Below are 14,922 nucleotides of genomic sequence, written 5' to 3'. Positions count from 1 at the left end.
AAACAAGGACAGGCAAAGGGATTAAGTCGATTATATCGACCCCAGTGCATAACTGGTACTTATTTAATCGACCTTGAAAGGATGAAAGGCAAAGTCGACCTTGGTGGAATTTGAACTCAGAATGTAGTGGCAGACGAAATACCTATTTCTTTACTAAACACAGAGGGGACAAACAAGGACAGGCAAAGGGATTAAGTCGATTATATCGACCCCAGTGCATAACTGGTACTTATTTAATCGACCCTGAAAGGATGAAAGGCAAAGTCGACCTCGGTGGAATTTGAACTCAGAATGTAGTGGCAGACGAAATACTGCTAAGCATTTCGCCCGGCGTGCTAACATTTCTGCCAGCTCGCCGCCTTAGTCTTGTAAGTAACATGGCAACCTCATTGGCACTGATGCTAAGAAAAAAAAGTACCAAGTACATTCTGAAAAGTGATTAGTCTCAGGAAGGGCATCCAGCTGCAGAACCATGTTGAAACAGATTCAAGAGCACAGTGCAGTCCTCTAAGCTATTGGATCCTGTTAACCCTTTAGCAATCAGATTACTCTCTCTTTCTCTCTTTTTCTCTTTTACTTGTTTCAGTCATTTGACTGTGGCCATGCTGGAGCACCGCCTTTTTAGTCAAGCAAATCGACCCCAGGACTTATTCTTTGTAAGCCCAGTACTTATCCTATCGGTCTCTTTTGCCGAACCGCTAAGTTACGGGGACGTAAACACACCAGCATCGGTTGTCAAGCGATGTTGGGGAGACAAACACAGACACACAAACACACACACACATATATATATACATATATATACGACAGGCTTCTTTCAATTTCCGTCTACCAAATCCACTCACAAGGCTTTGGTCGGCCCGAGGCTATAGTAGAAGACACTTGCCCAAGGTGCCACGCAGTGGGACTGAACCCGGAACTGTGTGGTTGGTAAGCAAGCTACTTACCACACAGCCGCTCCTGTGCCTACTCTGTCAAATGTAATGCACATTTATTCATGTTGTTTTGAATTAATCAGGCATTTACATTATTTACATTCGATGGATATTTGTCCTCATCTTGTTTGCTGTTAACACAACGTTTCGGCTGATATACCCTCCAGTCTTCTTCAGGTGACTTGAGGAAATTTCGAACCTGGGTTCTCATTCCTAAGGTATTTTTCGATGTCATTATTATTACTATTATTATTATTATTATTATTATTACTGTTATTATTATTATTGTTATTGTTCAGGTCACTGCTTGGAATCGAACTCGGTATCCTGGGGTTAGTAGCCAGCGCTCTTAACCACTACACCATATGCCCGTGGGCATACGGCGTAGTGGTTAAGAACAATAACAGTAACATTGAAAAATACCTTAGGAATGAGAACCCAGGTTCGAAATTTTCCCAAAACACCTGATGAAGGCTGGAGGGTATATCAGCCGAAACGTTGTGTTAACAACAAACAAGATGAGGACAAATATCCATTGAATGTAAATAATGTAAATAATATAAATAATGTACATAATTCCTCATCTCTTAAATATAGAACTGTATTAATCAGGCATTATCTTGTAGCTTCAAGATTCTGATGTTGAGACTGCTTCTCCTCAGAATGACATTGTAGGGCAGGTGTGAGATACTTGATCTGGCCAGTTTTAACATGAAGCAGGTAGAATATTTGGACCAGATATGGCTTGTTTAAATGCTAAAGGGTTAAACTATCCGACCCATGTCAGTATGGACAAACCAAATCATAATAGATGAACATCAATGGAATTTGTATCTTTGTGGTACCAGTGCCGGTGGCACATAAGAAAACCATCCGAACGTGGCCGTAGCCAGTACCGCATCAACTGGCCTCCGTGCTGTGGGCACGTAACAAACACCATCCGATCGTGGCCGTTCGCCAGCCTCGTCTGGCACCTGTGTCAGTGGCACATAAAAAAAAACACCATCCGAGCGTGGCCGTCTGCCAGCCTCGTCTGGCACTTGTGTCGGTGGCACATAAAAAACACCATCCGAGCGTGGCCGTTCGCCAGCCTCATCTGGCACCTGTGTCGGTGGCACATAAAATCACCCACTACACTCATGGAGTGGTTGGCGTTAGGAAGGGCATCCAGCTGTAGAAACATTGCCAGATCAGACTGGGCCTGGTGCAGCCTTCTGGCTCCCCAGACCCCAGTTGAACCGTCCAACCCATGCTAGCATGGAAAGCGGACGTTAAACGATGATGATGATGATGAAGACAATGATACACAAGTGCCTGTATTTTGAATGTAGACATCCATCCTCCTTTATCAATCTCAGCAGCCCCAAAAGAAGCAATCTGCAGCAAGATTTGAACCAATTTGCTTGGGAAATGAAGTTGTTCGATTCTGTTGTACTTCCTTTAAACTATATCAATGCTCTGGAAATATTCATATAGTTGTAATTTTACCGTGGCTGTGTGGTAAGTAGCTTGCTTACCAACCGCATGGTTCCAGGTTCAGTCCCACTGCGTGGCACCTTGGGCAAGGGTCTTCTGCTATAGCCTTGGGCCGACCAAAGCCTTGTGAGTGGATTTGGTAGACGGAAACTGAAAGAAGCCCGTCGTGTATATGTATATATATATATATATGCGTGTGTGTGTTTGTGTGTCTGTGTTTTTCCTCTCCCCCACAACATCATTTGACAACTGATGCTGGTGTGTTTACGTCCCCGTAAATTAGCGGTTCGGCAAAAGAGACCGATACAATAAGTACTAGGCTTACAAAGAATAAGTCCTGGGGTCGATTTGCTCGACTAAAGGCGGTGCTCCAGCATGGCCACAGTCAAATGACTGAAACAAGTAAAAGAGTATACCATTTAAACAGCACATACCTAGAACTTCTGTTTTCTACTTTTTTGCTCCACAATGTGCACATATTAGAGACATTCTGTTCATCAAGACAACTAAGTCGGGATTCTAAATCTATTCAAATGTTCTTTCTTAAATTTGCCACTTTTTCTTTTCTGCTGTTTATTTTCTAGTCCTAGCTTCTTGAAGGCAATTCTGTTTGGCATTCTCCTTCACCTCCATTTAACTCTTTCATTTTTCCTTCTTCATTTCAAAAACAATTTCTACAGTGGGTATACACCCTTTGCTATTAATATATTTAAGATTTTTTTCTTTTCATGTTACTGAAAAAAGTCAAAGATCCCATAACTGTCTCCTTGAAAAAAGTAAGCACTTATGCAAAATTTCAGCTACCTATGTGTAAAATCGTAACGTTAAGTTTGAAGCATGCTTACACTCATACACACACACACACACACACATATATGAAGATTACTCTTGTTGCTTTAATGTATAATGGCTGAGCAAGACCTAGGTGCACTGGACTCTCTCTTTTTCTCTTTTACTTGTTTCAGTCATTTGACTGCGGCCATGCTGGAGCACCGCCTTTAATCAAGCAACTCGCCCTCGGGACTTATTCTTTTTGTAAGCCCAGTACTTATTCTATCGGTCTCTTTTGCTGAACCGCTAAGTAACGGGGACATAAACACACCAGCATCGGTTGTCAAGCAATGCTAGGGGGACAAACACAGACACACAAACACACACACGCATATATATACATATATACGATGGGCTTCTTTCAGTTTCCATCTACCAAATCCACTCACAAGGCTTTGGTCGGCCCGAGGCTATAGTAGAAAACACTTGCCCAAGGTTCCACGCAGTGGGACTGAACCCGGAACCATGTAGTTGGTTAGCAAGCTACTTACCACACAGCCACTCCTGTATGTATACATCCAAGGTAGATATTCCTATGCTGCTTTCTTCAAGGTGTTAGCCATACAGCTGCACCCACCCATATGGGTAACACCTTGAAGAAAGTTGCATAAGAATATCTACCTTGGAAAAGCACCAACTACAAGTGATCATTACCAGTGTTACCTTACTGGCACCTGTGCCGGTGTGCAGGTGACATGTAAAAAAAACACGATTTTTTCATGGCCGTTGCCAGTACCGCCTAACTGGTTCTCGTGCCGGTGGCACGTAAAAGCACCCACTACACTCTCAGAGTGGTTGGCGTTAGGAAGGGCTTCAGCTGTAGAAACTCAGCCAGATCAAGATTGAAGCCTGGTGCAACCATCTGGTTCGCCAGTCCTCAGTCAAATTGTCCAACCCATGCTAGCATGGAAAGCGGACATTAAATGATGATGATGATGAATATATACTGCAAATGAGTGAACTAAATGCATATAACTGCTACATCAGAGGACATTAGGACATTTATCCAACAGAAATATGTCAGATTGGAATTTAATGAAAAATATCTTAATGACTAAATTTTGAAGAGGTGGTCCCATGTGGTCAAGTGGTTAGGATTCCTGGCTTTCACCCAGGCGGCCTAGGTTTGACTCCTGGCAAGGGAACATTAATTTCAAGGAGGTGCTCCAACATGGCCATAGTCAAATGACTGAAGCAAATAAAAGAGTAATAGAATGTATAATTCTGCATTCTTTATAATGATTCTTGATTAGTTACTTTGTATGCTGCATGAAATCCAATGAAATGAACTCAGGATTTACCTATCGAGTGAAGTACAGTTTAATTGTCTTTCTTAACCCTTTCGTTACCAACCTGGCTGAAATCGGTTCTAGCTCTGAGTATAAATGTCTTGTTTTCATAAGTTTTGAATTAAAATCTTCCACCAAACTTTAGTCACAATTTATGTTCCTAAAACTAGCTTAATGATAACAAAGTTATTTTACTAAATTCTTTGTTATATTTAACCCTTTAGTGTTCGCATTATTCTGCCAAAATTAATGCTTTTTCATCCACATTGCCTTGAACTAATCATGAATTATTTTGTAGCTTTGAGATTTTGATGAGGTAGCTGTTAATTTTTAAAACGATATTGTAGGGCTGGTGTGAGAGACCAGATCTGGCCAGTTTGAACATAAAACAGGTAGAATACTTTTGGCCGGATATGGCCGGTTTAAATGCTAAAGGGTTAAAATTGATTGAAAGAAACACAGAGCATCTCAAAATATATACAGTAACGAAAGGGTTAATTATCTTTCTTAAACAATTCTGAATGTTCCCTGCCATCCAAAGTGGTTAGCCAGAACTGAATAGTATCAGAGTGCTCATAGGGTACCTGCCTGAATTTCAAGTCCCTTTCCTTTATGATCTCTCTCTCTCTCTCTCTCTCTTTCACACACACACACAGAGTATTCCTAAAATCAATAAAAGGACCAAGATGTTTTGTTGCCTCCCTAATTTCAGTTGTAACTAATGGTCAAAGTGTATTTGGAAAACATCTCAGTTTATGTAATTAGCACTGATTGGCGATGTTTCAGTCTTTACCCATTAATGCAAAAAAGATGGATTTTCTGTTTACAATTCAATAATGAGAAAAATAAAGTAACAACGAGAAAGTCATAGAAGGATGATTGTAGAGTGATTTGGACATCTGAAAAGTTAATAATATATGAAGCGTATTCCAAATTGATATAAATACTCTGAGGAAATGAGGAAATGACTAGAGACCGAGACCTCTGGAAGTGTGCTGTGCGCGAGAAGACCCGGCAGGACAAGTGAGACCATAACCCGTGGCCTTCTACATGGGATGGAGCCAGCCTACGTATGCATGCCTTCCCTTCTTGGGACACAAAACTCTACTTGTGAAGACCTGTTGAGGCAAGTGAGGATCAGAATCGAAATCGATCAATGGAAATTACAGATGTGTTACCAGTGCCGGTGGCATGTAAGAGAACCATCCGTTCCTGACCGTTGCCAGCGCCGCCCCGACTGGCCTCATGCCGGTGGCACGTAAAAACCACCATCCGTTTGTGGCTGTTGCCAGCCTCGCCTGGCCCCCGTGCCGGTGGCACATAAAAAGCACCATCCGTTCGTGGCCGTTTGCCAGCTTTGTCTGGCACCTGTGCGGGTGGCACGTAAAAAGCATCCACTACACTCACAGAGTGGTTGGCGTTAGGAAGGGCATCCAGCCGTAGAAACACTGCCAGATCTGACTAGGCTTGATGAAGCCTTCCGGCTTCACAGACCCCAGTAGAACCGTCCAACCCATGCTAGCATGGAAAACGGACGCTAAACGATGATGATGATGATGATGATGATGATGACATGTATATAATTTTCAGACTATTCTGTTTTGAGGGATACCATACAGTAATGGGTTGCTAGAGAGTGTTTATTGAGGTGTGTATTTGTCAACAAGAAAGACAGACAGTTAAAGTATGGAAAGACAAAGAGAGCAAAAATTGTGTACTGACCTCTTCCTATGGTAAGATAAAAAGAAATAAAATAAAAAAAACAAATAAAATCAAAATAGAATTACATGAACTTTGCAATGGTTTTGGTGTGACAAAGAATGGAATGTTTCAATTGATTCAATGTTTTCTTTGAACTTAAAAATGGTCACTTTCATTACATGACCTACGAGTGATGATCTTCATTCAGTTTCTTATTTCTATATTGCCCACAAGGGGCTAAACATAGAGGGGACAAACAAGGACAGACAAAGGGATTAAGTCGAATACATCGACCCCAGTGCGTAACTAGTACTTAATTTATCGACCCTGTAAATGATGAAAGGCAAAGTCGACCTCGGTGGAATTTGAACTCAGAACGTAACGGCAGACGAAATACTGCTAAGCATTCCGCCTGGCATGCTAACATTTCTGCCAGCTCGCCACCTTATTTCTATATTGCCCACAAGGGGCTAAACATAGAGGGGACAAACAAGGACAGACAAAGGGATTAAGTCGAATACATCGACCCCTGTGCGTAACTGGTACTTAATTTATCAACCCCGAAAAGGATGAAAGGCAAAGTCGACCTCAGCGGAATTCAAACTTCAAACGACCTGAATCAGTTAGACAAAGATTGCTCTTTCTTGGATTAAAGGCTCAGGGACTAAAGAAGTCGATTCAATCAATTGAAACTTTGTATTTCATTAAACATAAATTTTAAATGCATGCAAACATGCATAGACACATTTTAAAAGAAAACCTGAAATTAATAAGTAATATTGAGTTATCTTTAAGTTTATGACATCAAACCTGAATCCATGCTAAGGGCTGTTAGAATTCCTAGAGATTATGATCCAAAATCTGTTTATGACATAAGAAGTTTAAAACTTCAAGAGATAAAATAAACAGTTTTTAATAGTGGAACTCAAAGTAGATCAAGCTATAAATAACAGCATGTAAGATGTTGGGTTAAAAAACCCTTTGGATAGAAAAAAAGTTGAAGACTGTCTCTGGGACTTGAACTCACATCTTCTGTAAATATGCCAGATGTGAAACTATTATAATGTTCATAGGTGTAGGTTTGAGTCCCACAGACAGCCTTTGACATTTTTGTATCTAGGATTTTTTAAAACCCAATATTCCACATGCTATTATTTATAGCCTTATCTACTTCAAGTGAAAGTGTGTAGTTTAGTTGTTAGGAATATTTAGCTCATGACCATAAAGCCATGGATTTGATTCTGGGTGGCACATCATGTCCTTAAGCAAGACACATTACTTCATGTTTTTCCAATTCATTCAGCTGGCAAAAATGAATTGTAACTGTATTTCAAAGGGCCAGCTTTGTCACATTTGGTGTCATGCTGAATCTCCTTAAGAACTACGTTAAGGGTACACATTTGTGGAGTGCTCAGCCACTTGCATATTAATTTCCTGAGCAGGCTGTTCTGCTGATCGGATCAACTGGAACACCTGTCATCATAACCAGCAGAGAGCTGGTTACCTACTTCAATGTCCAGCATTAAAAACCATTTAAATTTTCATTGTTTTAATATGCTACCATGGGTTGGATGGGTTTGCAGTAGTGAAAATTGTTACTCAATTTCTATTTCTTTACTACCCACAAGGGGCTAAACACAGAGAGGACAAAAAAGGACAGACAAACGGATTAAGTCAATTATATCGACCCCAGTGCGTAACTGGTACTTATTTAATCGACCCCGAAAGGATGAAAGGCAAAGTCGACCTCGGCGGAATTTGAACTCAGAACGTAACGGCAGACGAAATACCGCTAAGCATTTCGTCCAGCGTGCTAACATTTCTGGCAGCTCGCCATACATACCGACACATAGATATATGTAAGTTTCCAGTGTGAAAAAAACATACGCGTATATGTGCTTTTATGCACAGTTAGATAGAAAGGCAGAAATAGAAATGCAGTAACTGTACATTATTAGTACATGAAATGTGCACTATCAGTGCATCAACAGCAAGTACAATAGATGTTTGGTGGAATTTACAGTATCAGTACAGTAGAAGTGCAGCAACTGCACATAGGCATTGTCATTAAAATCTATCACCTGTTCACTACAGGTAAAGTATAAATGAAATAGGAGTGAATTATTAATGTATAGTTCATTTAGCAATTGCATTTGATCAAAGAAACAGAAGGTGAGTTTAGAACAAAGAAGGAAGAAATTGTTATGTTACCTGGTGAGGATCTGGTTCTTTTGTTGCAGCCAAGTGGAGCAATGACCTCGTACCACTAATAGAGCTTTCTTGTCAATAGCCTGTGCAGTGTCTGGGATATTGTTTAACAGGAAGTCACTGGGGATCCACACTACATTGCCAACAAGGTGTACAGCAGGTACCTGCATGATTAAGACAGCAGAGAGATGTTAGTGTAAAGAGGAGGGATGGAGCCTTTTGTTGTGGCTGGTTAGAGTGTTCCTAGTTCAAAAGATTGTGTTAGCTGTGTAGGGGCTTAGTACAGGGTATATTGTGATAACTGTTGGAGTTTAGTACATAGTATATTGTGGTGACTGTCTGGGGTTTAATGAGAGTAGGGTTTAGTGCAAGGATTATTTTGGTAACTGTGTATATATGGAGAGTCTAGGACAAGGTATATTGTGGTAGTTTGTGGGGTTTTGGTTCAGGTATATCATGGTACCTTCATGGGTTTTAGTATAGGGTATATTTTGGTAGTGGAGGCGCAATTGCTCAGTGGTTAGGGTAGTGGACTCGCAGTCAGAAGATCGCGGTTTCAATTCCCAGACCAGGCGTTGTGAGTGTTTATTGAGCAAAAATACCTAAAGACCCACGAGGCTCCGACGGGGTGGTGGCGACTCCTGTTGTACTCTTTTGCCCCAACTTTCTCTCACTTTTTCTTCCTGTTTCTTGAGTAACGCTGCGATGGACTGGCGTCCCGTCCAGCTGGGGAGAACACATACGCCATAGAAACCGGGAAACTGGGCCCATGACCCTGGCTAGGCTTCAAAAGGGCGCATAAATAAATAAATAAAAAATATTTTGGTAACTGTGTGAGGCTTAGTATAGGATACATTGTAATAATAACATGTGTTCCAGTTGAGGACTATTGTGGTAAGTCTTGTTATTTATAGCTGGTTATATCATGGCAACAAAATGAGATTTAGAACATGGTACATTGTAGAAATTGTGTGGATTTTGTTATTTTGATGTGTGGGTGGATTAGGGATTGCTATGATTAGTTAACAGAACAGTTAAATAAATGGATGGATGGAAGCACTCCGTCGGTTACGACGACGAGGGTTCCGGTTGATCCGATCAATGGAACAGCCTGCTCGTGAAATTAACGTAAGTGGCTGAGCACTCCACAGACACGTGCACCCTTAACGTAGTTCTCGGGGATATTCAGCGTGACACAGAGAGTGACAAGGCTGGCCCCTTGAAATACAGGTACAACAGAAACAGGAAGTAAGAGTGAGAGAAAGTTGTGGTGAAAGAGTACAGCAGGGATCACCACCATCCCCTGCCAGAGCCTCGTGGAGCTTTTAGGTGTTTTCGCTCAATAAACACTCAAAAGGCCGGTCTGGGAATCGAAACCATGATCCTATGACTGCGAGTCCGCTGCCCTAACCACTGGGCCATTGTGCCTCCACGGTTAAATAAAAGAAAGGTTAACAAAAAACAACAAAGAAAATGAGGTAAGGGTGCTGGACTATAGATCACATGTAGTTTATGAGTGTGTATGTGTGTGTGTGTGTGTGTATGATGGCCTTCCACACAACTCCTATCTACCATATTCTTCCACAAGGTACTGGTCAGCCTAAGGCTATAGTAGAAGACATTTATCTAAGGTGTCTTAGAGTGGGACTGAACCCCAAACCAGCTTCTTAAACACACTGCTATGCCCTGTGCCTGTTTGTTTCAACAGCAAAAATGAAAAACAAAAACAAAAGTTATAGAAAATTTACCTTTTTGTAAACGTCCCAAACTGCTTTAAAAAGTTTCTTGTCAACCACACGAAATATCTGAGTGTAGAGAACGTAAAGCCCACATAATCCAACATATTTATGTCGCTGGTCCATCTCCTTTACATCACCTGAAAAAACATTAATCGTTTCCTGAAGCAGCAGCAACAACAACAACAACAAAACTATCATAGCCATCACCACAAATCTTCTCTACCACAACCACCAGAACCAATGAAGTTTGTATGCAGGCTGAGAGAGACTCTATGGCAGTCATGGGCAAAACTGCAGCCTGCAGGACTTTCTGAGTGTCACACTTGACAGAAAAATTACCTTTAATTGCATTAGTAGTGTGGCTCACCTGATAATGAACCAAGTCTCATGTGGTCTGTATCTTGCGAAAGGTTGCCCATACCTGCTTTATGTAATCATTTGACATGCTAGAAATAGCAGCCTAATCTCACTCTAATTATACCCTACAAGCTTCAAAAAGATCTCAATATACTGCCCATATAGTTGTGTAGCTCCCTTGCAGTAAAAAACTTGGTTCTGTTCTGTACCCTTTTCTCTTACTTTAACCCCTCACCTCAAAGCATAAAGTTGTCTCCTTCTCTACTATCAGAGCCGTGATCTCTCAAGTTAGAGAAGCAGCAGTACCACCTGGAGTACCTCTCAAAGACCACTTGGATATGTGAGAGGTCACAGTTTGCAACACCAGCAAACTCCATCTACCACAATCTCTGCAACTACATGTATAATCATCCAACAAATATCACAACTACAACACAGAGCCAAGAAGGGTAACATCTATGCAGTTGTTTGAACTGCTGGAAATATCAGCCAAATTTCTTTCAAATCATACTTAAGAGTCTTAAAAAAAATACATTGGATAATGTAGTCTGGGTTATCTGCATACAGGTAAAATCCCTGGGTTTCTATGGATGGAGTGCTTTGATCATAAGTTTGTTTAATTGGGATTGACCTGGAGCTAAATGCCTCCACTGTGTGATCCATGAAATGGTTAGAGGATAGAGAAACATGTCTAAATTGCAAAAGTGCATGATGCCTTACAAGTATCCACAACAGATAAGAGTGTGCAGAATGGTACTCACCCAGACAGAAGCATGGTATATATATACATATATATATATATATTTTTATTTTATAGAAGGAGCTTCTACAGGACTAGTACTGTTTCATTCAAATGAAATCATCAGGAAGCTTCCTGATGATTTCATTTAAATGAAACAGTACTAGTCCTGTAGAAGCTCCTTCTATAAAATAAATTAATTTACTCTGCAATGTATTGAGTACCTTATTTACTGTGGTTAACCCCGACTCAACCCGGGACCTACATATATATATATATATATATATATATATATACTTTTAATACTTTTGATATATATTTAAAATGATATAAATTAATTAATTTTATGTATTGGCTTAAGTCTTTCATTGTTTGATTTGCCTAATAGTGGTTTTATCTCTAATTTAATATAATATATATATATATATATGTATATATATGAAACAATGATGTGGAGGTGCAATGGCCCAGTGGTTAGGGCAGCGGACTCATGATCGGAGGATCGTGGAGTGTGTTTATTGAACGAATACACCTAAAGCTCCATGAGCCTCCGGCAGTGGGTGGTGGCAACCCCTGTTGTACTCTTTCGCCCCAACTTTCTCTCACTCTCTCTTCCTGTTTCTTGAGTAATGCTGTGATGGACTGGCATCCCATCCAGTTGGGGTGGGTGGGGGAAGCACATATGCCATAGAAACCGGGAAACCGGGCCCATGAGCCTGGCTAGGCTTGAAAAAGGGTGCATGAATAAAAAATAATATGAAACAATAGCTCTATGTGTTGCACCTAATCACCTGGTCAACTAACTGTGTGCAATAGGCTTGTCCAATGAGAGGCAAGTCTAGACTACACAATGATAGCAACAACACCCTCAACAAAACCAACATCATCATCATCATCATCATCATCAAAATCATCATCATCATCACCATCACCACCACCATCATCATCATCATCATCATTTAACATCCGTTTTCCATGCTGGCATGTGTTGGATGGTTTGACAGGAGCTGGTATGGTCAAGGGCCACACCAAGTTCCATAGTCTGTACTGACTTTGTTTCTAGAGCTGGATGCCATTCCTAATGCCAACCACTTTACAGAGTGTACTGGGTGCTATTTATAGGGTACCATCATCTGTGCTTTATAAATAGTACTTATTAGTACCAGTGCTTTTTACATGGCACCAGCATCACAGATATAAAATACTAATCAAAACAACAATAGTATATTAAGGAAAAAATATATACTTACCGATCTTTGATTCTAGTTGGGTAAGAATTTCACGGATATTGAATATAAATTCCTCTGCAAAGGTTGTACTTTTTGAGACTAATACAATATTAGGATCATCAAAAATTTGTTCCACACAATTCTGTAAATAATAAAGCAGTTATAAGATAAACTGTCTTGAATAATAGACCAATACTAATATAGATGACCATAAATCCTCGAATATAGTCTGCCCTTGAGTATAATACGCAGTGGATTTTTAGGGGTTTATATCTCTGAAAAAACTAAACCTTGTGTATAATACGCACCCTTTCTCTAACTTGAGTCAAGGAAGTCTATATAACGTCCTTGGTTTGTAAAAACGTAGACGGTAACATCCTTTAATACCATTGTACATATAACATAATGCAAACGTGTAGCTTTTTTGTGCATTTTGTTTGCAGAAAATAAAGAAATAACAGTAATAACGTTTAATAAATGTTGCTTATTGCAAGTTATGGCTGATTCTTTTATGACTTCATTGCTTTCAGGCTTAGCTTTAGGTATTTTCAAGCCTGATATCACAAAATGCGTCTGAATAAACATTGTCCGAGACTCGGACATTGCTTAGAAAATAATTTTCATTTTTAACCTCGTATATAGTATGCACTAAGGATTATGACCTTTAAATTTTGGGAAAAAAATGCAGATTATACTCGAGGATTTACGGTATATATAACAGACCATTTATGAAGAACCATCACTCTGCTACGTGTCACACTACCATTCAACACAGTATTCTTTACTACCATCAAGTGATATCAAGATGAGGAGGTGCTCATATACACACAGGCATATATATTTATATACAGATGATGAGCTTTTTACAGTTTCCACCTACCAAATCCACTCACAAAGCTTTTGGTTAGTCCTGGGTCACAGTCAGAAACACCTGCCCAAGGTGCCACAAAGTGGAACTGAACCTGAAACCACGTGGATGGGAAGCAAACTTCTTAACCACACATCCATAACTACAGAATAGAATTTATTCTGAAGTTGTTCCAGCAGGTACAGTGGCTGACATTCTTTCACTCATTGCATCACCATCATTATCCTCATCATCATTTAACATCCGCTTTCCATGCTAGCATGGGTTGGACAATTTGACTGAGGCCTGGCGAACCAGATGGCTGCGCCAGGCTCCAATCTTGATTTGGCAGAGTTTCTACAGCTGGATGCCCTTCCTAATGCCAACCACTCCGAGAGTGTAGTGGGTGCTTTTATGTACCACCTGCACGAGCGCCAGTCAGGCGGTAATGGCAACAGCCACACTCCAAATGGTGTTTTTTACATGCCACCTGCACAGGAGTCGGTCCAGTGGCACTGCCAACGACCTCGCTCAAATGTTTTGTTCATGTGCCACTGGTACAAGTGCCAGTAAGGCGACACTGGTAACGATCACGCTCAAATGGTGCTTTTGATGAGCCACTGGCACAGAAGCCAGACAGCTGCTCTGGTAAATAAATATTAAGCAGGCCAGCCTGTATATAACTAAAAATTGCAAATAGGTCTGTATGTAGTGTAATATACTACTAAAATCACATCATCACTGTACTATACATCATATTACACTGCTATTGTATTACTGTATACCACAAGATGTCATTACTGACTTATATCCTAAATACCACTAGGCTATGTTCCAAAGAGGCAGTGTATGAGGTCTCACACCACTTATGTGCTATATCCCTTACTACACCAGGCTATGTTCCAATCCACTGCTGTGCTATGACCCACAATGGCACTATACCACAGTCAACTCCACAACTGTGCTAGGTCATGTGACAACATTGTCATCACTATATTTAACCCTTTCGTTACCAACCCAGCTGAAACTGGCTCTGGGTTTGAGTAGAAATGTCTTGTTTTCATAAGTTTTGAATTAAAATCTTCCATCAAACCTTAGTCACAATTTATGTTCCTAACACTAGCTTAATGATAACCAAGTTATTTTACTAAATTCTTTGTTATACTTAAAGTAATTGAAAGAAAAAAAAGGGCATTTCAACAGAAATACAGTAACGAAAGGGCTAAAGACTTGGGAAGGTGTCTCACTAATGGTGAGATCGTACACACACCATCGCTATCATATAGTCCAGAGTTTAGCCAGAACAGAGAGATGGACTGAGGCAATTACGAAACTCTTCTTTAAACATTTCGGATTCAGATTTCTTTGTCAAATGTATTGCTTATTTATTCACATTGCTATTTCTTTATTGCCTACAAGGGGCTAAACATAGAGGGGACAAACAAGGACAGACAAAGGAATTAAGTCGAATACATCGACCCTGTGCGTAACTGGTACTTAATTTATCAACCTTGAAAGGATGAAAGGCAAAGTCGACCTCGGCGGAATTTGAACTCAGACGAAATACCGCT

General features: G+C 40.4%; 1 protein-coding gene across 4 annotated transcripts in view; it reads right to left on the bottom strand.

The window, feature by feature from the left end:
• LOC115210266 (WASH complex subunit 4) overlaps nt 1-14,922 on the bottom strand; it is a 122,065-nt gene that overhangs the window by 70,188 nt on the left and 36,955 nt on the right. For 3 of the 4 annotated variants that reach the window (XM_029778753.2, XM_029778755.2, XM_029778757.2), the window contains exons 9-12: nt 12,526-12,646; nt 10,189-10,316; nt 8,444-8,604; nt 6,254-6,259 (exon numbers count right to left, since the gene is read on the bottom strand). In XM_029778753.2, the coding sequence (XP_029634613.1) occupies nt 6,254-6,259; nt 8,444-8,604; nt 10,189-10,316; nt 12,526-12,646 (416 nt within the window). The remainder of the gene's footprint in view (nt 1-6,253; nt 6,260-8,443; nt 8,605-10,188; nt 10,317-12,525; nt 12,647-14,922) is intronic. The other variant, XM_029778754.2, reaches the window with a different exon arrangement.

This window comes from Octopus sinensis, linkage group LG4 (genome assembly GCF_006345805.1).
Source record: "Octopus sinensis linkage group LG4, ASM634580v1, whole genome shotgun sequence".
NCBI lineage: Eukaryota > Metazoa > Mollusca > Cephalopoda > Octopoda > Octopodidae > Octopus > Octopus sinensis.
Note: the sequence above shows the minus strand (reverse complement) of the source record. Positions and strands in the feature narration are given on the sequence as shown.